The 21,292-nt window shown below is 44.3% G+C and overlaps 1 protein-coding gene across 4 annotated transcripts; it reads right to left on the reverse strand.

The window, feature by feature from the left end:
• Positions 1-1,670: 1,670 nt before the first annotated feature.
• On the reverse strand, positions 1,671-16,227 carry ezh1 (enhancer of zeste 1 polycomb repressive complex 2 subunit). 4 transcript variants are annotated; one of them, XM_078284608.1, is made up of 20 exons: positions 15,844-16,227; positions 14,478-14,658; positions 14,148-14,273; positions 13,460-13,582; positions 12,596-12,713; positions 12,147-12,377; positions 11,304-11,406; positions 10,154-10,317; positions 9,798-9,889; positions 9,499-9,661; positions 7,608-7,792; positions 5,875-5,966; positions 5,471-5,499; positions 5,234-5,359; positions 3,912-4,090; positions 3,656-3,751; positions 3,465-3,546; positions 3,301-3,381; positions 3,115-3,199; positions 1,671-2,933 (listed from the first exon to the last, which is right to left on the reverse strand). In XM_078284608.1, exons 2-20 carry the CDS (start codon positions 14,652-14,654, stop codon positions 2,873-2,875), a joined length of 2,313 nt encoding a protein of 770 aa, XP_078140734.1. In that variant the 5' UTR covers positions 14,655-14,658; positions 15,844-16,227; the 3' UTR covers positions 1,671-2,872. The 4 variants fall into 4 exon arrangements, with proteins under 4 accessions (XP_078140734.1, XP_078140733.1, XP_078140732.1 ...); XM_078284607.1 differs by having other exon boundaries at positions 3,097-3,199; XM_078284606.1 differs by having other exon boundaries at positions 3,058-3,199.
• Positions 16,228-21,292: the final 5,065 nt, after the last annotated feature.

The raw sequence follows: 21,292 nt of genomic DNA on the forward strand, positions 1-21,292 counted from the left end.
CAATACAAAGAATAATTTGTGGTTTGTTTTTTGTTAAATGGACAATCACCACTCACAGAGTTTATATTAGACCAGTCAACAACTTGGGTCAAATATGCTTTGTAGCCTAATAGGAAATAGTCGACTTATTTATGTATTGTATAAATGTATACACATCACTGTATTCATTTGTAAATGGACTAAATGTGCATTCTGCCTAGCAGCATCACTGCAATGCCACTCATTAGTTAATCCATGCGTGGTCCCTGAGCGTGTGTACGTGTGACTGACTGTACGAACATGTGTTGGTTTGTGTATTCATAGTTTGTTTGTTCACCAAGATCCCCTACAGGTGTTGGGTAATAACTCTTATGAAAACCAATGTGTGCACTGATGCCAATAATCCAACTCACTTATTGTAGTGCACCAACAGTAGAACGGTGAGACAGATACAAGGCCTGGGTGCAGTTCAGAGTGGCTCCTCCCTCTTCAGGTATTGGTGCTCTGTATATAACAACACTACGAGCACTGCTGTAGGGTCTGTGCTGAACTGCTGTTGAACTGCCCAGCCTGCATCCTAATAGTAGAGGCAAGGATGGAGGTTTCTATGGGTAAAGAGGATAAAGACAAACCAGCCAGTAGAGGGAGTACGGGGAGACCAGGAGGATGCCATTGGCTCAAGCAGGGTATCTGCAGGTTTCACAAAGCAAACTTTAAGACTTTTTAAGACCTTTTTAATGCTACCTGGAACTGAATTTAACACCAATTCCACAACCAGAGTAAAGAAACAACACATATTTCTGATTGAACTTAGCTAATGAAAGTCCTGAAGCTATAAATGGGCAGTATGAGAAAACAAACAAAGAATATACGGGGCATCAAGTCCAATTGTGTTCAGTAAAGCAGATAGGCCTACAATAAAAAAACAAACATGATTTGTGTATTGCCTACTAATAACCAGAGTAGTGGCAGCACAAAGAAGCATGTAGTGCATGGTGAAAAAATAACGTGATAACTGCATTTAAGACATTTTAATACTTTTTAAGGACTAAGACTTTTTCAGAGTTTTTAATAACCTGCAGATACCCTCTCAAGAGTGAGACGGGGATCAGATGTTAGACTGCAGGAGTTCCTCGATGAAATCAGACCATGTAAAACCAGAGGGAGGAGCAGGCAGGTTAGACCAGAGTTCACCTCTCTGGGCCATCCAACTGAATCCTATTAGAACAGCTACCAGAAAAGATGATTACAGTTGTGTTTGTGATCACACTGAAATTTAGGAATTTTTCTGTTCTTCCTTAGTACGCTTGGTTTTGTTTTGTAATACTTTCACTGTAAATGACCATTACTGTGTAAATCAAGGCAAAACCAAACTGTCACCTCAATAAAAGAAGCTTGAAGGAAACTGCTGCTGTGATCTTTTAGTATCTTTACACTAAGGTGAGACGTTTCTGCATAGTGATTGTTTACAGTCACCACACTGAAGACACATTGTAATGTATAAAGTTAAACTTTTATTTTTATAGGCATACACTGTACATAGCAGTAAATTCCATTTTGTTTCACTCATCTCTATTGAGAAAGATCTCATTTGAAAGTGGGCTTTAATGTTTTGATTCATGTAAAACTGGGTGCATGGCAGACCTGGATGCAGTAACAAAAAGAGAAAACTGATCAGATGATGAATGATGTTTGTACATTCACATGTGGGGCACTTTAATATTTGGTCAAATACTTATAATTTATGCTTTTCCCATGATCAGAACCTTACAACGGTTACCTTTAACACAGCTCTGTTAATTATGCAACACAGCCACACTGTATCAACCTTTTCCGGTGTGGAATCATTTGGCACTTACATGATTTTTAAAGGAAGACTATTAGCGTATGACTGGTTAATTCGTTAATATATAGTCTCTTTGAAGTGCGAGGACTTCCAAGATCATGTAAACGTGATGGTGAATGCTACAGATGTGCGTGAGCATTGCTTCGAGTACCAGTGGCACGGGTTAACGTGTAAAAATGAAAAGGAGGAATGAGATCTCTCCACCACCAACCACAGTTTACATTCAGTCAGTCGGTTTCTCGTCCGGTTGCCTATTTTTGCAGAACAATGTTATTATAAATGCACAATAACTTATTTCACCACAGAGACATGGTGGTGATGCTAGCCACAGAAAAAAAGGTCCACACAGGAGCATACTGAACTGCAGAACCTGGGCTAGTTCTTCTGAGTCAGAGGGTAACATCACACTACGATACTGAGTGACTCCATAGAGCGGCATTTGACTGAAGCTAATGCTCTGGCTAACATGTTTAATGGTTTGTTTACCCAAGAGACAACACATGCACTGTTATTTCACTGATCATCATTAGGTACAATGTAAAAGCTTGCGTTACGTATTGAGAGGTCAAACAAAAGCCCGGCTATAAGTACAGTAACAAAACCACTGAGAGTAACACACGGTATGATAGGTAACCACAGCCTCTTTGCTTTGACAAGATGGAACAAAAAGCCTGGTGTGATGCTCTTGGTGCGGTAAGCCATACTGATTAATAGTAGGTATTATTGCCATTCTAAATCGTTTAGTTTCATAAGCTTGGCGTACACAGACTTGCAAGGTGGGTGGGTTCGGAAGGGTGGGCGAGAGACAGCAGACGGTACGGGGAAGTGTTGTCATTGAGGGAGGTGATACAATGTTTGCAGAGCAGGATTACACGCTACCAGCAGGGAGGGACTTCTTTATATGTTTGGAGGCGCAGCAGAGAGGGTCGAGTCGCTGACTGTTCACAGAACCTCGCCGGCCAGATGTGACGCTGTAGGGAGGGGGCAGAAGCGTTAGCGGGGTGGCGGAGGAGTTCAGGACGGGTTATGGAAAGGCAGCAGGTGGAGCTAAGTCACGTCTACCTCCCTCTCTATCCCAACATATTTGAGGGCATCGGCTTGGCTGTATCTGTAAGAGGAAGATAAAGAGACGGAGTCAGATAAAGCAGCGGCGCAGACCGGCAATTAAATAAAACTGCACAGTTGTCTTCTTTGTTGACACTGAATCAAGCTGAAAGGAAGTGTATCTTCACTTTAGAAACACTATAGTTGATGTAGATGGTCTGGAATACCCATGACAACAAAAAGACCTGTAGTCAAAGAAGAGCTCCTCTCCCTGCAGGATAGCGCGTTTGGCAAAGATCCCGATGCGGTGGTCTCCATTCACCATCACCACTACAACATCAGCAAACCCACCGTCAGCCAACAAAAGACTGGTGCCTTTCCACAAACATCTTCTCAATTCAGTCTTACTTCAAAACAGTGCTCAGCCTTACCTTTTGCGTAGCAGTTGGGGTTAACCGAATGATTTGCGAAGCGGATTTTGTTTCCTTTTCGCGTGGCGTCCACAACAAAATCTACTGAGAGACGAAGAACACTGATTACTGAATCTAGCAGCGGTACGGTCAGCTATACCAGAGGAAGAACAGGGAATACTTGCCATTGTTCAAGTTGAAAAGGAAGCTGGACATGTATTTGTCATAGATCCTGCCACGTCGGTCAGCTTCATCCTGGGAGATCAGCTACTCACACACACACACACACACACACACACACACACACACACATAATAAACACTGTAAATGAAGTATAAAACTGATGAATTAAGCTTTTCAAATCCGATGGACTTACCTCTCCACAGTATTCTGAGATGAACTCATTCTTCTGAACAGGCTCTTTGATGAAAGTGCCCCACCCGGCTACATCTGAGGGCGCCAGCAGGAGGTGCTGAGAGAAGCCAGATATGTAAGGTTAGAAGACCCTGAACCACATGACTGGACCAAAAACAACAAACTCCCCTTTGTCTCCAGAACAACAGAACGTCGGATTTGAAATAGACCAGGAATCGGACGTTCCGCTGCTGAGACCTTCAAGTGTCCTGCCGTACCTTCTTGAGGCCTCTCTGGATGCTGCAGTTCTTGCAGGAGACCACCTTGCTGTCCCAGTGGTCTGCAGCGCCGCAGGTCATGCACAGATCTGGGTCACACTCCCTCACGGCCAGGTAGCAGGGACACTGCTTAGTGTTACACTGCGTCTTACACCTGCAGCCTGGGAAGCGGTTCTGGCCTGGAAACCATTAAGACACATAACAGCTCAGAAAGGGGAGTGCTGAGGAGTTTTATGGTTTTAAAGAGATAATGCTTTATAGGAGTTGGCAGACGAGAATTAAGATTATGATAAATGATTCCTCCTCTTAATGCATTTGCAGCATGGTTATAAAAGCTCAGTGGCTGAGAAACACCGAGAGCCTCATCAGTCAGAGACCTCTGCTGGCAGCTATGCTGAAATACAACTTTGCAGAGTGTAACACAACGCCCTCTGGGCAGATGAATGGAGAGATCAAGCAAGAATAACTGAAATGTCTCTCCAGCAGACTCGGCTGGGGGAAAATAGTCCATAACAAGAGCTTTGGGCAGCATTTGTCTTCTCCGTCTGCCGTCTTAACCTCCAATTCCCTGTGTGTATGTGTGTGTGTGAGTGTTTTTGTGGATATCATCAAGCACTGTTTAGCTGGAACTGTCTGACTCATACTAATGTCGGAGATGATGTTGTATCTCAGGCACAGTGCCTGTCACGTCCCTTTGATTCCTCTCCAAGTCTTTAGAGCGCACACATGTGCAACTGTGGGCTGCTTCCTGTTTGGCCCCAGCTCCCCTCTGCTACGGGAAAAGGCGAGGTAAGAGGGGAAAGGGAGGGGGGGGAAGAGAAGGTGACTGAACTTCAAACAGAGGAACAAATGAGGCAAAACCAACCATTCAGTACCAGAATGTTCCCTCCATCGAATCCCATCGCCTCTCTCTACTGCAAAGTCTCCAAAGGACAAAATAGAAAATGCATTCCTCCGCCATGTGGCCATTTCGGAAAGAGCGTTCTGGCTCATTTCTGCTGTGACGAATGCCTCGGCGTATTGTGAACGCGGCTCTGTGTTAAACAGACGCCCACCTATCCCTGCCAGAGGACGGTTTCCTCCTGCGGCTGCTGCCAGAGTGCTGCAGGATCGTTTTACATGCTGCTGCCCTGCTCTATTGTGGCCCGGCCAAAGGGCTTTACAGCCACAGAGAGCTTTCAGCGGAAAATACCTTTTCCTCTGAGATCTGACAAACTCTTTTCTCTCAGTTTCAAGGCAGAGCAGGGCGAGGTGTCTTGTGTATTTGTGTGCGCGTGTGGGAGAGCGCGGCGTCGTAGGTGAGCGGGTAAGGTGACACTCACACTCGTGCTCACACTGGCAGAACTTCTCACAGAAATTCTGGGTCATCACACACGGGCAGGAGCTGTCACATGGGTGGTCGGGGTGGTCACATGGCTGGTAGTTGTACACCTGATTGGATGAGTTATCTGGAGCAACAGAGGACAAAGCCTTCAGACTGGCACAGTAAGCTGCGTTGTATTTCAAAGGGCAGAACGGTAATGCAGTGGCGACTGTACAATATCGAGGGGTGAACGTACCTTTCTTTAGCTGAATCTTTGCCCATAACCTGGCACACACCAAGGAAACACAATGAAGAAAAAGGTTTATTCAGCTCTGTCAAAAACTCCTCTGTCTCTTTGCCATTGTGTTGTACATCCAAAAGCTTGACCAAGTGCTTTTGTATGAATAGTAGAACAATGAAATAGAAAAAGACACCCGCACACTGGATTAATTCATCCTTTGTGGTTTGCTCGACAACATTTTCGACCAAAAATGGCGAAATGCCTCTGGAAGACAGCTGCAGTTTAACCACTAATGGAGCAATGTGTGGGTTGAGTATCTTTTTTTTATTTCATTACTGTAAAACTCTCTCTGCACCACTTTATGATCATGTATCAGGCTGAGGATGACCAAAGAGAGGGAGAATAACTGGCTGTCTTGCCTGTGTTTCCGCTTCTTCTTCTGGGGAGAGATCCCTCCGTCCTCCAAAGGAACGCGATGTATCAGGACCTCTTTCACCGCAAACTCGTACACCTAGGGGAGGGGGGGGGGGACACGAAAGTGATAGGATCAACAATAACAACGCAAATATACACAACTGTGAAGGAATTCCGCACTCTTCATCGCAACGCCGTTGTGTAACGTCGTGCCACTCAAGCTGAAAAGCACATCACTGCGATTACGCCGCAGAACATCCTGCCCCCTCCTCTCCTATCAAAACTCCACTGCTGAAGCCAAACGCGCGCACACACACACACACACACACACACACACACACACACACGCTCTCCACCACCTCTGACTGCCAAAAACCAGATTTGGCCTCTTCCCTAGGACACAGACACACATAATGATGCAGCTGGTTTCAGCATTTCCACTCAGTCAAGCAGTAGGCGGGGCCCGCTGGATGCCAGACAGTCCAATACAGTCTTTGGACAGAGGGACAAGAGGTACTGTAAGGGGGGGCGAGGAGGAGGGGGTGGGGGTGCAGAGGGGTGAGGCTGCTTCGACATATCACCATCTTTAGATCGCTCTCATATGTGTACTTGTGCTCAAATCAAAATGAGTTCTGTGTTGAAATCCAAACAGAGGCTGTAATATGTAACACACCGCCCACATAGCGCTCACTTGACGTCGGGCTGGGAGTGTCGCAGATCGTCCCGGGCTGCCGGAGCCAAGAGAGAATGACTGAGAATATGAGGGACGTCACATCTGGTAAGTATCCCTGTTTATGGTGCCACATGCCATTCTCTCTGTAGTCACCCCAATTATCCACACCATAAAACCGCAGGCACAGGATGCATGTGTTACGACACTCGCACTGACGCAAACGAAAGCACAAAGCAGCAACATAGGTATGTTGTCGATTTGAGGGGTTCATGTATCCATTTTGGAAAAGAAGTCATTACCTCAAGTTCATGATTCAATATTTTGAGCCTATCCAGGAAAATAAAACTTCTATCCTTTGTAGGTGGCACGTGTAGCATTTTTAAACATCCATACATCAGTGTTAAATTAATTGTGATAGCTTGGTTTAAACAGTAAACAACTGAGACCGTGGTGAACATGATTGATAGCTTTATCTCACGCCAGTGGTATTGTTGGCGCTGGTGTTTCTCAAAATCAAGACCACATTTTCCATACAGGATATCGCTACTTGTCCCTACACCTCCTCCCTGGTGTCGCTTCACGTCGTTTCTTTTCTCTTTGGCTTTACTGAAGAGGATAAACATGTTGGAAGGGATTTTTCCATCTGCCGTTGCAAGAAACTCTTCCAGCTTTAGCTCCGTTTGCGCTGGAAAAACAGCGCCCTCTTCCTGTTTCGTGCCGTAAAGCAATCCAGCAGATTTCCCGTGAAATCTGACCTGGTAGCACACAATGTAAAATGCATCGTAGAAGCCAGTAGAGGCTGCCAGTGGTCTTGTTTGTTTATGGTAATTATACTAATGTCTCAGAGTTAATGTGGTAAAGAATTATTGATGTTAAAATGCACCTTTAGCACCTTTAAAAAAAAAACCGCCATGATTTATTTTAATCTTGTGCTATTAATCATTTTTGTAAGAGTAAACGCCACTTTTTTTTTTACATTAGTATACGGTAGTATCTCTGCTTATTATGCCAGGGGGCCCATGCAGAGATACAGTATTTGAGGTGTGTGATCAGTGGTCGTCTCACCTGTTTACAGTTCTTGGTACCGATGAGGCGAGCGATGGAGCAGAAGTTGTTGTAGTAGGTGCCGTGCAGCACCCTGAACAGCGACTCCTCCGCCCCGCTCCACTGGACCACACAGCCGGCCTGCTGCTCCCCGTCCTCCTCCCCGGGACGCAGCTTGATGGGAGTTTGGCAGCGCGAGTTTCCCTCTATTACACACACACACACACATTTTAGTACTATTAGTACTATATTATTAGTATTATATTATTCTAAATACCGATATAAATGTTTTGTATCTGCAGACACACACACTTTGGTATTACTACCTCGTGGCAGGAAGTTTTCTCAGCTTTTTGAATCTACACACACACACACACTGGTATTTTTGGCACACACGCACACGCACACACACATACACACACACACACAGAGAACGGGCCATAGGGTTTGAGTTAGCTTGCTGGATATTCAAGACTCACGCTCGCACACCCACAGTTCAAGGCAGATAGCAGAATGTTGCTTGGCAACAGGCTGAATGCAGCATTGCTGTGGCCACATGCTCCAGCACTGGGCCTGTTTAATAATCCGCTCATCAATCTGTTTTTTTCTACATTATCTCAAAACGCGTGAGAGAGACTGCTGAGTCACTGGATGAGCGCCAGTGGTTTTCGAAACGAAGGGCTGGGGAGACTTCCAGTGAGGCAGGCGCTGAACAGCAAGCTCAAAGCACGAGGGGGAGGAGAGGAGGATGAAGAGCCAGAGGAGATTGTTCTTATTTCCCTCCCACTGCTCTCCACATGAAGATGTCGATAGACAGAAAAAAGAAAGTACAGTAGGAGTAGGGGTAGAGGGAAAAAAAGTGTTTGTTTTGGGGCTGAGGCATGCAAAACTAATGGTTGGCTTATTTTGCTTGGAGGGAGAGAGTGGATGTTGAGAGGAGATGGAGGAGCAGAGACAGAGGGGAGCAGGATAGGTTTTCAAAACTGTCATCTGCAGTCAAATTTCACTTCTCCGAAGGGCCGGAGTCGGTCAGCACAGCCGGCCTTACTGAAAGGCAAGATCTGTGGGTGAGTTTACTGTAAATGATGCATCCACTCAGTCATACGCTGACTCAACACTGACACATTCAAAGTAACAGAAACACTGTATGTTGCCTGGGAGCAGGCAGACTTAACTGCCTTACCAGGATTAATCAGATCCTTTAATATGTCTAAGAACCTTCATAACTGCAACTTAAACACAATACTTTATAGATTATACTGCATATACTGTATATGCAAATCTAGAGTAAACATATTAGTTTGATAAATATATTAAAGCAATGTATGTACATATATGTTTAACTAGTACTAGTTCCAATATATGAATAATATTATAATTACTGATAATATTGTATTAATAAGAACACATTATTATTATTATAGCAATAGTAGTAAATGAATGAATATATTTCTTACATGTATTAAACTAACATATCTTGTACATGTACATGTCAAAAACATTTAAAAATGTCCAATATTAAATCTGTTTGAAATTATTCAAGCATATAGTGTATGTCTGTTGCTATATGTTTCAGAATTGATGATCTCAACAGCTGCTTACCTTTTTAAACTTCACCTCACATCCGTCAGTCTAATCTTTAAAAAAAGAGCCTATCTTCCTCCTGCTGTATCTGTGAAACTAAACTGAACCTTTTTCCACTACTCACCTCAGCTGTATGGAGGCTGAAGTGTGCCAACCTAATTATTACAGGCTAGTTAGGACTTTTTTATTATACACTAAATCACTAATAATTAATCACTGAACTAGTCTACAATAATTAGGTTGGCACACCTCCATACAGCTGTGGAGTAAAGAAACTGGTGTCTCCAAAACAACTACACAGTCTACTCCAGGGAGATGGGCGTCCCACCTGAGGAGGAGGTGGTTTCGTGGTCGCTTTCGCCCTCCTTGCCGTCCTCGGCAGAACCGGACGGCCCGGGACAGCTGGAGCTGGAGGGGCGCTGCTGTCTCCGCCGCCGCCGAGACTTCTGGGACCGCAACATGTTCTGATCCGCAAACTCTTTCGCCCCTTTCTTCACAAGAGGAAAGAGTGAGGGAAAAACCAGACAGATAAGAGGAAATAGAGAAATAAGAAGAGGTATTTAAGGAGTGCTACAGTGAACAGCGAACCAGCGAAGGTCGGATAAATGTGGGTGTGTAGAGCAAAACCTGTAACAGGAAGCAGTCCAGGCCACACGGCTCAGTCTCCATGCGGATCTCCTTACTCTTCCTCTTGTAAACATTGGGCGTAGCGTGGAAAGCTTCAATAATAGAAAGAGACACATTTTGACTATCCCTCACATATACAGCAGTAGCTAGCAGCTGTGCATGAATCACTATGTAAAACATGCACAACACCAGAAGAGGACTGAGCGGGGATGTGGTGGAGGAAAAACCCGACTGAACTCGGTTTGCCCACCGTTTCATTTGTGGATTTACATTCACCACTACATCACTGGGAATCAACAAAACTACGACTAAAATAAATCCACAGGAAAACAAAGCAATTAACAGAGAGCCATTACGGTGGAGGAAGCAGTCGTATTTGAAGCAACGTCTGCAGAAGAGTGTGTGGAAGGAGTGTAACGACTGCTCCCGCTGCACGGACTTGGCGAAGGGCCCGTCCATGTTGGGGGTGCAGAGGGGAGGCAGCTTCACCGGGCTGGGCGGCTCCAGGAGGTCCTTGTACCTGCGGAGTTGGCAGCTGGTCAGGAAGCTGGAGACATCAACATCAAAACAACGCTGTCCAAAAGCTCACTAAGAACTTTACATAATCATTGTTAAAAGGGATGGTCAACCCAGTTACAAATGTTAATTATCCACCAAGATTTGAGCGTTCCTAACATTCAATAACTGCAATAACATGGAGCTTTTGGTTGCTGCATTTTCTATAGTGATACAGTTCAAGAGAGCTGCTGGGCGTTCCCTCTGCCCTTTGGTCGAGCGAGCTTCAACACTGGAGAGAGAGAGAGCGACGGCTGCTTAGCGGCCAAACTTGATAAATTCCAAATCTTTTACACAAAACACACCTCTGTTAGCTCAGTTTAGTTGTAATTAAAACATTAGGCAGGAAAAATGTTTTTTATCAGCATAGATTAGCCGTTGCGGCATATTGCTACGAACTTAGGTCGACTGGAGAGACAGCGGCGTGTTAAGGTCGTGTTCTGATTGGACTTCCCCCACTCTTACGTGTGAAAGTACTTTTTTAATCCGCAGCAAAACGGCTCGTTTGGCTGCTCGAAAAATCAACTGATAGGCTTTTCACAGTGTAGAAACGACTTCAGATTCTCACAGTTTCGTGTTTTTACACCCAACAATGACTAAAAAAACATTGTAAGGCGAAATTGCATATTTTAGTTAGCTATCCCTTTCATCTGTTTATTTGCGTTGCACTTGGAGGTCTGAGAAAGTTTTAACAGTGGTTATTTCACCTGTGTACAGTTCTTCACTGTCCTCTGACTATCGGTATGCTCATTTGAAGTTGGACTTGTAAACATTATTTTCTAAGTGAAGCTCTTTCAGATGCTGATGCAACTGCTCCTTTGAGTCGGAGAGCCTGAGAGGGAGCCACCATTATTACTTTTCTCCCCGAGAGCTGGCGTCTCCATGGTGAACACTAAGCAACGGCCTGTTCGGCATTGTGCGCTGTGACTGGTTTCACTGCACTTCTCTTACTTTTCCTTCAGCTCCTCCATGGTGCCCTTGTAGGGGAACATTGAGGCGATGGCTGTAAATATCTTATCGTGCGGTATCTTCTTGCTGCTGGACGAATCCCTCACTTTGGAAGACAGAGAGAAAGCAAGACAGTGAACAGAGTTTGTTATATAAAATCTTCCAATCTTGTCCACACATCAGGTTTTGATAGAGATTCACAAATAAAGCTTGTGCAATGTAATCTCTGAAACATGTTGCAATGGTACAGAGGTTTTCCCAATGCACTGAGCAAATTAAGAATTTGCCTAGTGCAAGCCTGCGTGTTTATATTTTTACCGAGGGCTGAAGTCCAACAGCTCTGAATGAATCGCTTCTCTGTGAACATTATATGATGTGATGTGATACCGTGTAATTCCCTGTGTACAGTATCTATTATGTATGTGTACTTCATGCATGTGTATGTGCACTGGCTGCCCAGGTGTGCTTGTCTTTCACTCTCACTCTGCGTTGGCAGAGTGTGTATACAGCCTAGTTTCTCATAAAGCCTGGTACGAGAGGTCATTAGGTTCTGTAATTAGAGCCGGGCCATATCAGTGTCATGGACAAACAGGTTTCCTCACGCACAGTGCCCATGCTGGGACACGGGGACTGGTTTAAAGTAAACAATGTCAGTGTAAGAGCTGCTGTGGCGGGGTGACCTGCTGGCACTTGTGCAGTATAATGATGGGAACAGTACCAACTGTGTACAAACGGCGCCCTTCTTGTTCTCTCACAGTGTGCGATCTGATGTAGGATAGCAAACACACACAAGCGTACAGCCGAAGACCCTCCACAGCCATCCACAACGCGCTTGCACACGCTCACCCTCGGTAATACTCCTCCTCTTCCTCCTGAAGAAGGCCCCGGCCCCCGCTTTGGTCTCCTCTGAGCCCTCCGCTGAGCTCCGCCTCATCGCTCTCTCCTCCTCCTTCTTGCCCGCCTCCTCCACCACCAACGCTCCTGTCGCTTCCTCCTCCTCCTCCTCCTCCTGGTCAGAGTACTGGCTCAGGGCCTCCACCAGCTCCTTAAAGATCTCGTCGTTGATAAACCCCCCTTCTGGGACACACAAGCACACAATCAACATGTCAGCACCTACTGATGATATCACACACATCAACACATATCCCCTAAACAAATGTCAAAGAACGACATGCGTCCGGCGAACCCCCGTTTCCCTAGTAGACGCCGCGGTGATATATCAGACTGACAGCGCGTGTAATCAAAGCAGGGATGAGATGACGGGATCGCGGCGGGACGGAGCGTCGGACACACACCTCTGTCTCCGTGGACACCGTCGTAGTTGTCGATGAGCTCCTCCAGGAAGGCCTCGTCCTGCTCCAGCACCTCGTCCCCCATGTAGGGGATGTTGTGGAGGAACGTCTCATCCTCCACCTGGGCAGGACACAGCGACACACCGAAGAGAGTAGCAAAGAGAGAGAGAGAGAGAGAGTGTGTGTGTGATTCACCATGCTTTATGCATTCCAATAAGCCTTATGTGTGATGTCAATGTCAGGATGACCTCAGAGGATGTTTACGTTATTGACTATAAATTAGTCCTATACCGTGCCAGGCATGACTCATTAGTTCTCACATCAGTGAGAGGGAGGGATGCGACTTTGTCATGTGACTTCTGCATATGAGTGTGTTTCATGTTTAGTCTTTTGGCAATTTCAAGCTTTTACGTATATAAATTATACCTGCACATGATGCTCAAGTGAGGATTTATGTTATCTTACATGGTTTCCATTCTTTTGTTTAATAGTGATATATATATTGTATGTGATTCCAGCTTATATGAAGTATTGATATGGATTACTGACTAATGAAATCAGTGCATACAGTTGAGCGTGCTGGATGGTGGTGTTTAATATAGAGATGGTCCTGTTTATAGACATTTCACACTCTAACAAAGGTCCGATTGGACCGGACACATAAGTAGTGAAATTAACGAAAATAGTGTTGTATTGCAAGAGCAGTGTGTGGGATCTTTTTCTCGCCTTAACACAATGTATAAATTATGCCTACATGTGAGCATATGCTCAAGCGAGTGGGTGAAACTGCGTGTGGCGGCTGCCCTTCACCTGCAGTAACACTGTGATCACAACACTACCCACAACACAGTGTTATCCATCTCGTACCATGAAGTTGTGCTGCAGAGGCGACCAGGAGTACATGAAGGGGATTCCCGCCACCGTCGAGAGGGGCCGCATGGCAATGGCCTGAGCTTTGAATGCTGGGAAGCCAAACTCCACCGTACACATCTGCGAGAGAGACAGCAGAGCAATCATAAAGACGATTTGACAATTTTACAATAATATAAGTGAATACACATGCTGTTCAACCCCCTACAGGGAAAATAAACCCGGTTAACGCAATACGGAGGACCTCGCCAGCATCTGAGAACACAAAGATGCTGTTATGCCCTCAGGCTGTTTGCATCAGGGGGTTTAGCCATAGAGCGTTAGTCAGCCATGTGATCTTCCCGGAGACACTAGTGACACCTGACAGCCGGGTGGGAGAGCAGAGCAGAACACTGGGGCTCAGGAAGGGGAAGAGAGGACTGAACATGATGTTATCCTCTTCTCACGACACATTACATTACACATCAACACAATAATAGACAGGATTACTAGTTGAGCCAGAACAGCCCGGGCAGGATTATGAGTCAAGACAGAGCTGCACAACAGAAGATTATTAGTTGGGTCTGAAGCAGAAGACAGTATATGTATTATGTGTTATGTGATGCAGTGACCATTCGTTTCTCTCTCTCTCTCTCTCTCTCTCTCTCTATCTCTCACACACACACACACAAACACACACACACACCTTCTTGTTGGGCAGAGCTCCACCAGAAGTCGATAGAGGAATGGTCTGAATCCTGAGCTTGGACCAATCTGCGTTCAGGATGTTTGTCTGCTGCTCAATCTTTTGCCTGTTAGACATGAACAGGGCCTAGAGGCAAACAGAACAGAGAAGATGTCACATATACACACACACACACACATAGTGAGACACATGTACAGACATAAGTCTCCCATCACACATACACACACAAACCCACACACATCCAACCTCAGAAACAGAACTTCACCTCCCTTTCCATGAACAGGAATGTAAAAGAAAAGCAGGAAAAGCAAGAAAAGCAGGCTGACCCACCTTGACCTCCTCGGCTTTTTTAAGGCGTTTTAACTGGCGAAGGCGCATGTACTCCGACTTGACCCTCCTCCTCCACTCCAGCAGGCTGCGGGATGGTGGGTAGGGAGGCTGAGGTCTTGGGGTTGGTGGGACAGGACCGCTGGCCGTGGCTGGAGCTGGAGCTGCTGTTTCCTCCATGGCTCTGTGGAAAACAGGGATATTAAGTGGCAAACCAACCCAGTGGCACTGGGGTAAAGGGTGCATTCCTGGAAACCACTAAACAGTCCAAATTCTGTTAACAACTTCTATTTTTTCCATCCCTAAAAATGTCAAAGAACAGTGGAATCCCATCATCTGAATGCTTGTATTTTGATGAGCATATTAGCATTAGACATTTTCCAAATACCTCCTTGACAAACTTTTCTCTTTCTCCCACTGTCATTCTCTCTTTCTCTCTCACACACACAAGCACGTAACACCCCCCCCCCAAAAATAAATAAATAAATAAAATAAATAGAAAAGATATTCTAATTGACAGCATGTCTGTGGTACTCAATAGTGAGTTTATGACATTATTGTACATTGTGGTATTCTTCATCTCCTATGCTATGCCAGTAATATTACTATTATATCCTCATAGGGACTTGTTAGTTTTGCTGCAATATATGTATGTATCCTTCTAAAATTCATTATAGGATTACTGAAGTACATACAACTCTCTCTCACACACACACATGCTTACAAACTTCCCCATTCACTCTCACTGTACATCTATCAGAAAGACTGCCCCCTTCTGTTGGCAAAACAAAATTGACACCTAATGTAAAAAAAACAGGTATTATCATTCCACCCTGGTGTTTTTCAGCATCTGTTCAGTGTTAGACTGCCGTTGGCCCTCTACCATGGGTGCTAACAGACCAAATAATGAACAGATAGATAAATACATATTATATCCCCATGGATTTAACAGCATAGTGCATCCACATTGCTCAGGAGTGGGCGTGCCTCTTCTGAAAAGCAATATGAAGCGGAGCAGAAAAGTGCGTAGTACAGTTTTTCTGCATTTCATAACCACCAGAGTGAACATCAACTTCCACGGCCGAGCTAAAACAGATTCAAAAATAAGTACAAAGGCAAAACTGAGCCTGGGAAACTGCCGTAGCGTGTTTTTTCCGGGTTACGAGTCGTGCACAAGCTTCAGCCACAGCTACGAAGTGCGCTACGTACTGTAGCTGCAGCCCCGCTGAAACAGGGCTACTGCACAGTATCCATTTAAATTTGGAGCACTTTAAAGACGTGCGCACCAAGCACCATAATGACAGCATGCTAGTCTGGCGGACGCGTGTGCACGTCTACCTCTAGATCCAGTGTCGCAGTTATAAAATACCTTCAAATCCCCGTGTCTTGCGTCCTATTTGTTGCGACTAGAGTCCGCAACGCGATGAAGTCCCCCCTATTTTTTTTTTTTTTTAGTAGAGAGATCCAGTGCAATAAAAACGCTGTATCTTTGCTATGGATCTGACGCAGATATCGTCTCCTCACGGCGAGGGGATCTAAGAAAAATCCCTACGTTGTCCATGAGCATGGTGCTAGAGGTTGTTGTTGTTGTAGCCTACAATTAAATAGCTGCGCACTTGGCGTGGTTGAGACAGCCCGAGCAGGAGGGTGACGTCTTTATTATGATCACAGCCTTTCCTACCAGAGGAGGATTTATTATTATTCTGCGTCCTGGGAATAAAAAAGTAGCGTGGAGCTGCTACAGCATGGCCATTTACACGCACACACAGGATCTGATGTAACTATCCACTGTGCTAGTTACTGGGTATCTAAAGGCGTAAGGAAAGCCCACTACACAGTAATAGGCTACTGTGCGGTGTTGCTCGGCATTGGTATCAATGCAATTTTTTAAGTATAGGAAAAATAACTGTAGTAATCCCATAATACATTTCACAGCAAAACTACAAGTCCCTATAGGAATGTTGGAGGAATATTACAGCGATACCGTAGGAGATATAAAAATATCATAGAGTTAAGATTATTATAAACTCACTGTTGAGTACCGCAGACACCCTATAAGTCCCTATAGAAATATTACAGGAATATTTAGAATAAATATTTCGTTAGATGTGGCCGAACATAAGTGGCTCAAATTAGGCCTAATACTTGATAAACCAGGTAAACCTCAATCATTTACCCTATGGATGTGCAGGTTACCTGTGAATCTAAGGATTATTAATAGTCTACTAGATTTTCTTATCGTAACAGGTGTAGATCTTTGATATTTCTTCCTACATTCCTACAGATGCGTAGCTACTTCTGTCGGATGGAAAAAGCTCAGTTGTTGTTTTGCCCTCCGCCTCCAGGGAGAGCCCAACGCATTTCATCCTCCGTCTTGGGAGGGTGAAGGTCCTCAGTCAGGCCAACGATGCCTTCAAGTCCTGCTTGTAAGATCCTGCTTCAGAGTGTCTAAGTTGTAAATACGACTCTTCACATACTCATGTGATAACAAATTTGACCCTATAACAAAACCAGGTGGCTCAGAGCTGCTTTGAGGTGGAACATCAGAATGAAGAGCAGAAAATCTATTTATTAGCCAAACATGTCGTCAAAGTAGCCTAGCATATGTGCTTAGCACAATGGAAGTGACAATGGAAAAATAAAATAATACTAATCATTTACCCTACCAATTATTCAATGGCAAACATACAATAGGCTATATATTTTTCCATCGAGAGCTGGCTAGTCACATGGTAATCTTGATGCCATCGTGGTTCTGGAAGAGTTTTGGGTTAGTTCATTTGTAGTAGGCTTTATATCCTCTCCACCCCGTAAACAGCATCTTGTCAACTCAGGACTAAGGTAAAAAGAAGAGAAGATTCAGGCTTTCCCAGTCTTATTTACCACTTTGTTGGGTGATTCACGAGCTCTCATCTTGTAATAGTGATATTTCCGACAGCACTTGAAGGCAGCACAAGTCGAACAGCCCCTGCACTTCTGCTGCTCTGACGCGCCTGCGTGAAAACTAAACCCTCAGCGTTGTCTGAAAGAGAGCCCCGCCCCCTTTAGAGTCCCCATCAAAACAGTTCCCTTCTTCAAGAGCTAGGTAAACTGTTCCAAGGATAAAGATAATTAACTTGCAATGAAGAATAACAACAGAATTTCAACATGCAACCAAACAGAACATTTTAGTAACATCTGTATCAGTTTAGTAACATCAGTTATCCTTAATTCACAAGCTCCTCAAGTCAGCTATGTCCACTTATCTGCTGCGTTTGGTTTCATAGCCATGTCATGTTTTAATATAGATTAGTCTTGTCTACAGTCAACAAGCTAGATACATACCAGCTGTAACTTACCAGCTCTTAACAGTCATGATATGTAGGGGATATTCTTCAAATGCCTGTTCAAATTCCAGCATTGGCACTTATTTTATTTTCTCTGAATTATCGTGGGAGAAAGAGCAGGACAAGACCATGATGATCCTGTGCAGGTGACGACTAAGTTGCTGGGAATGGGACGGCCAAAGGAAACTGCTAAAAGTTTTGCCTGCTATTAGCTAATGTTAGCTAGCAACAGTTAGCTCGGCTTCATACAGTTAACCGGTTGACAATAATGTTATTGTTACAATTTAGGGATAGGCTTACTTCAGTTTCTACCTACTCTAAATTTTGCTGTTGCTTTGCACTTTCTCCTGTGCTGTTAATAGGAGGAGCAGCAGCTGATTCTGCTCAGGTGAGGAGAAAGTAGCTGCTCAAATAATTGGAGGAGATGACATTTAAGTTTGTATTGTGCTTGATATTACGCTTGTTACAGACAGGCTTTATACAATTAGCTGGCTGACAATTGTAGCATTTATTACAATTTTAGCAATGCTCTTCTCAATGTTTTATTTTTTTTTAAATTTCACCATTGCTTTTCACTCTTTTCTGCACTGTGAATAGAAACAGCAGGGAGCAGCAGAGCAGGAGCAGCAGGTGATTCTGTTCAGGTGAGGAGAAACTTCCTGGGATGGCTAAAGGAAAGAGTAAATATTCTTGCTAGCTACAGTTAGTCTCCATACAGTTAGCTGGTTGACAGTCAAGGCATTTATTACAATTATAGGGATACCCTTCTCAATTTCTACTCTTAATTTCAACCATTGCATTGTGCTTATTGTTAACAGGAGGAGCAGGGAGCAGCCTGTTAGAATAGGCCTATATGTCATGCTGAATAAGCCTGTAGTATCTCATTAATTATTTGAATCTTGCTCCAGGATGCATTTAAAAATCTAATTGGAGAGGGTAATTCCTCAAAGCTGGTAAAAAAAAGAAGAAAAAGAAGCAAGTCTGTACCCCTCACTTCTGAAATGATGTCTCTGCCCCTGTGTAGACATTTTAACTTCTCTCATCACTGCATCCAGATAAATCACATCTGCTAATACAAATGTCTTCCAGACAAGTTCATCAGGTCAGCTGCTGCCAGACAAATCTACACGTAACAGCCTACATCTGTTAGTAGAACACACAAGTTTAACTTTATTTTGATCAGGTCTCAGAAATCTCAGAAAGTCACCTTACAGACAGAACCGAGGGCATACACAATACATGACTTGCTGCTATTTGATTATGTTATATTTAATTCCATTCTAAACTATTTAAACTAGTTGTTAATTAGGTTCAGTGTTATTGACATATCAGGGGAAGCAGTCAAATAAACAATTTGAGGGATAAAAGTAGGCTACTGTAACATGTAACTCTGTATAATTTATATAAGGCTGCTAGTCGGTCTTACTGTTCCATTATTATTTTTTTGTAGATCAATCAATGGCTTAGAGCAACGTCTAGTTTGGAGTCAACTTTCCAGAAAAAAATACCAATTCACCATCTTATGGTTTAATGGAAACTTCAAGAATGCTTTACTTGCACACAAGGTGGCACTGTTAAGCTACTTTTTTATCCTATGACACAGCACTTGCATGCTCAATCACACACACACACACACACACACTCTCACATGCATATACTGTATGTCTGATAAGGCTGATTAAGCCTGGTCTGGAATGATTTGCTGTGTAATAGAGCTATTCCATCATGATCCACTCCGCGGTGCGTACTGTATATCATCATGTTTGCTAAAGAAGAGTTATTGAGCAGGACTGGTGGTGCTAATGCAGTCAGATTCAGATCACTGTGATGTTGCTCATCCATACTGTTGTGTGGGTCCGCTGTAAAGGCTTAGCATTCCTGGTCACTAGTCATGTATTCAGTGAGCACAGTATCTCCTACTGATACAGCGTGTCTGGCATGTGTGTTGAAGTCGGCCGTGCCATGTTGATACTGAACTGTCAAACAAAAGCAAACACACACAGGAAGATAAGCTTGGGAGGGAGGCCTTATCAGCGGAAAGTTTTTCATTATGTATAAAGTAAACTGTGTGTGTTGGTCTTGGCACCTGAGATTGGGACTGATATCTTCAAATGTGCTGCAGCCTTTCTGATCTGTGTCAAGAGCCTGGAGATGAAACGGCTCAACAGATTTCACAGTGCAGCTGAAGAAATAATTACCTCTTAAGTCATTTCGAACATTACTGTAACTGAGGTAAGCGTTCATTCAAGGGAGATGTGCTAAGTTGAGTAGCAGCGAGTAATGGTAAAGTTTCACATATCCTGCCTTGCATAAATAAAACACGTGAAATGTGTTATGCTTTCCCTCACAGGCAAATCCATGCAGGGTATTCAACTTCACTCATAAGTTTGATGCAGATGTATCTAAGCTTCTATTTGCGTTTTTTTTCAGTTACATGAAAAGAAAGCTCTCGTTTATCTGAATTAAAGATGTGGAAGCAATTTTGGCCCAGGGCTGCCTGGCCCCGTCCCAGGCCCAGCAGCTGAGTAAGAGAGGAGCAGTGACGTGGATGAGTGCATCGTTCTCCGTCTATACTGGAGGTCCCCGCTGCCTCTCTGTGCCACAGCAGCTCAGTGTGGACGTCAGTCGCATGGGGAGAGGCGGTGGGGTGGGGTGGGGAGAGGCGGTGGGGTGGGGTGGGGTGGCGTGCTTGTCATCATCAGCGATGGCCTAACACAACACAGATACTGAAACTGATTCCTCACGCACTGCCAGTGACAGATACAGTATTCCCTCACAACAGGAAAGTGAACCCATAATCTGGATGATGTAGCCTTTATAGTCAGTGTTGAGTTTGTACAGGTTACATTTGTTTCCCAAGGGTGACATATTACAGCAGTACAACAAAGTCAGACAACATTTCATAACCTTTTATCTCATAAAAGTGAACTTTTGTGGCATTGTTTTTAAAGCTGACAACCATGCACCTTTTTTTAATTTTAAGCAGCGAGCTGACTTCACGACTCCACCGGTTATGAAATGTACTCAGCGCAAAATGACTCTGCAAAGTTTCAAGTAAAACAAGCAAAACACAAGTTGTCGACTTATCAGATATTCGAACAGCAGGGTGAATCCATTAATTTCAGTCCAAGATGAGTCACATGCTATCAATAGTTGGCCTTGTAAGTTGTACAACCACTGCTGTGTGAACCTTCAGTTGACATCTAAAATGTTGTTTGTATTGATAAAGGGATTAAACAAAGACAGAGGGAGAGATAGAGGGAGTAGGAGAGAGAGGAGGAGAGAGGGTGGAGTGAGAGAAAGAGAGAGAGAGAGAGAGGGTGGGGGAGAGAGAGAGAGAGAGACAGATAGAGAGAGAGTAGGAGAGAGAGGGAGAGAGAGAGACAGAGAGAGACAGACAGACAGAGAGAGAGGGAGTGGGAGAGAGAGGGAGTGGGAGAGAGAGGGAGAGAGAGAGAGAGGAGGGGAGGGAGAGAGAGAGAGAGAGAGAGA

This window comes from Centroberyx gerrardi, chromosome 7, assembly GCF_048128805.1.
Source record: "Centroberyx gerrardi isolate f3 chromosome 7, fCenGer3.hap1.cur.20231027, whole genome shotgun sequence".
NCBI classification, from domain to species: Eukaryota; Metazoa; Chordata; class Actinopteri; order Beryciformes; family Berycidae; genus Centroberyx; species Centroberyx gerrardi.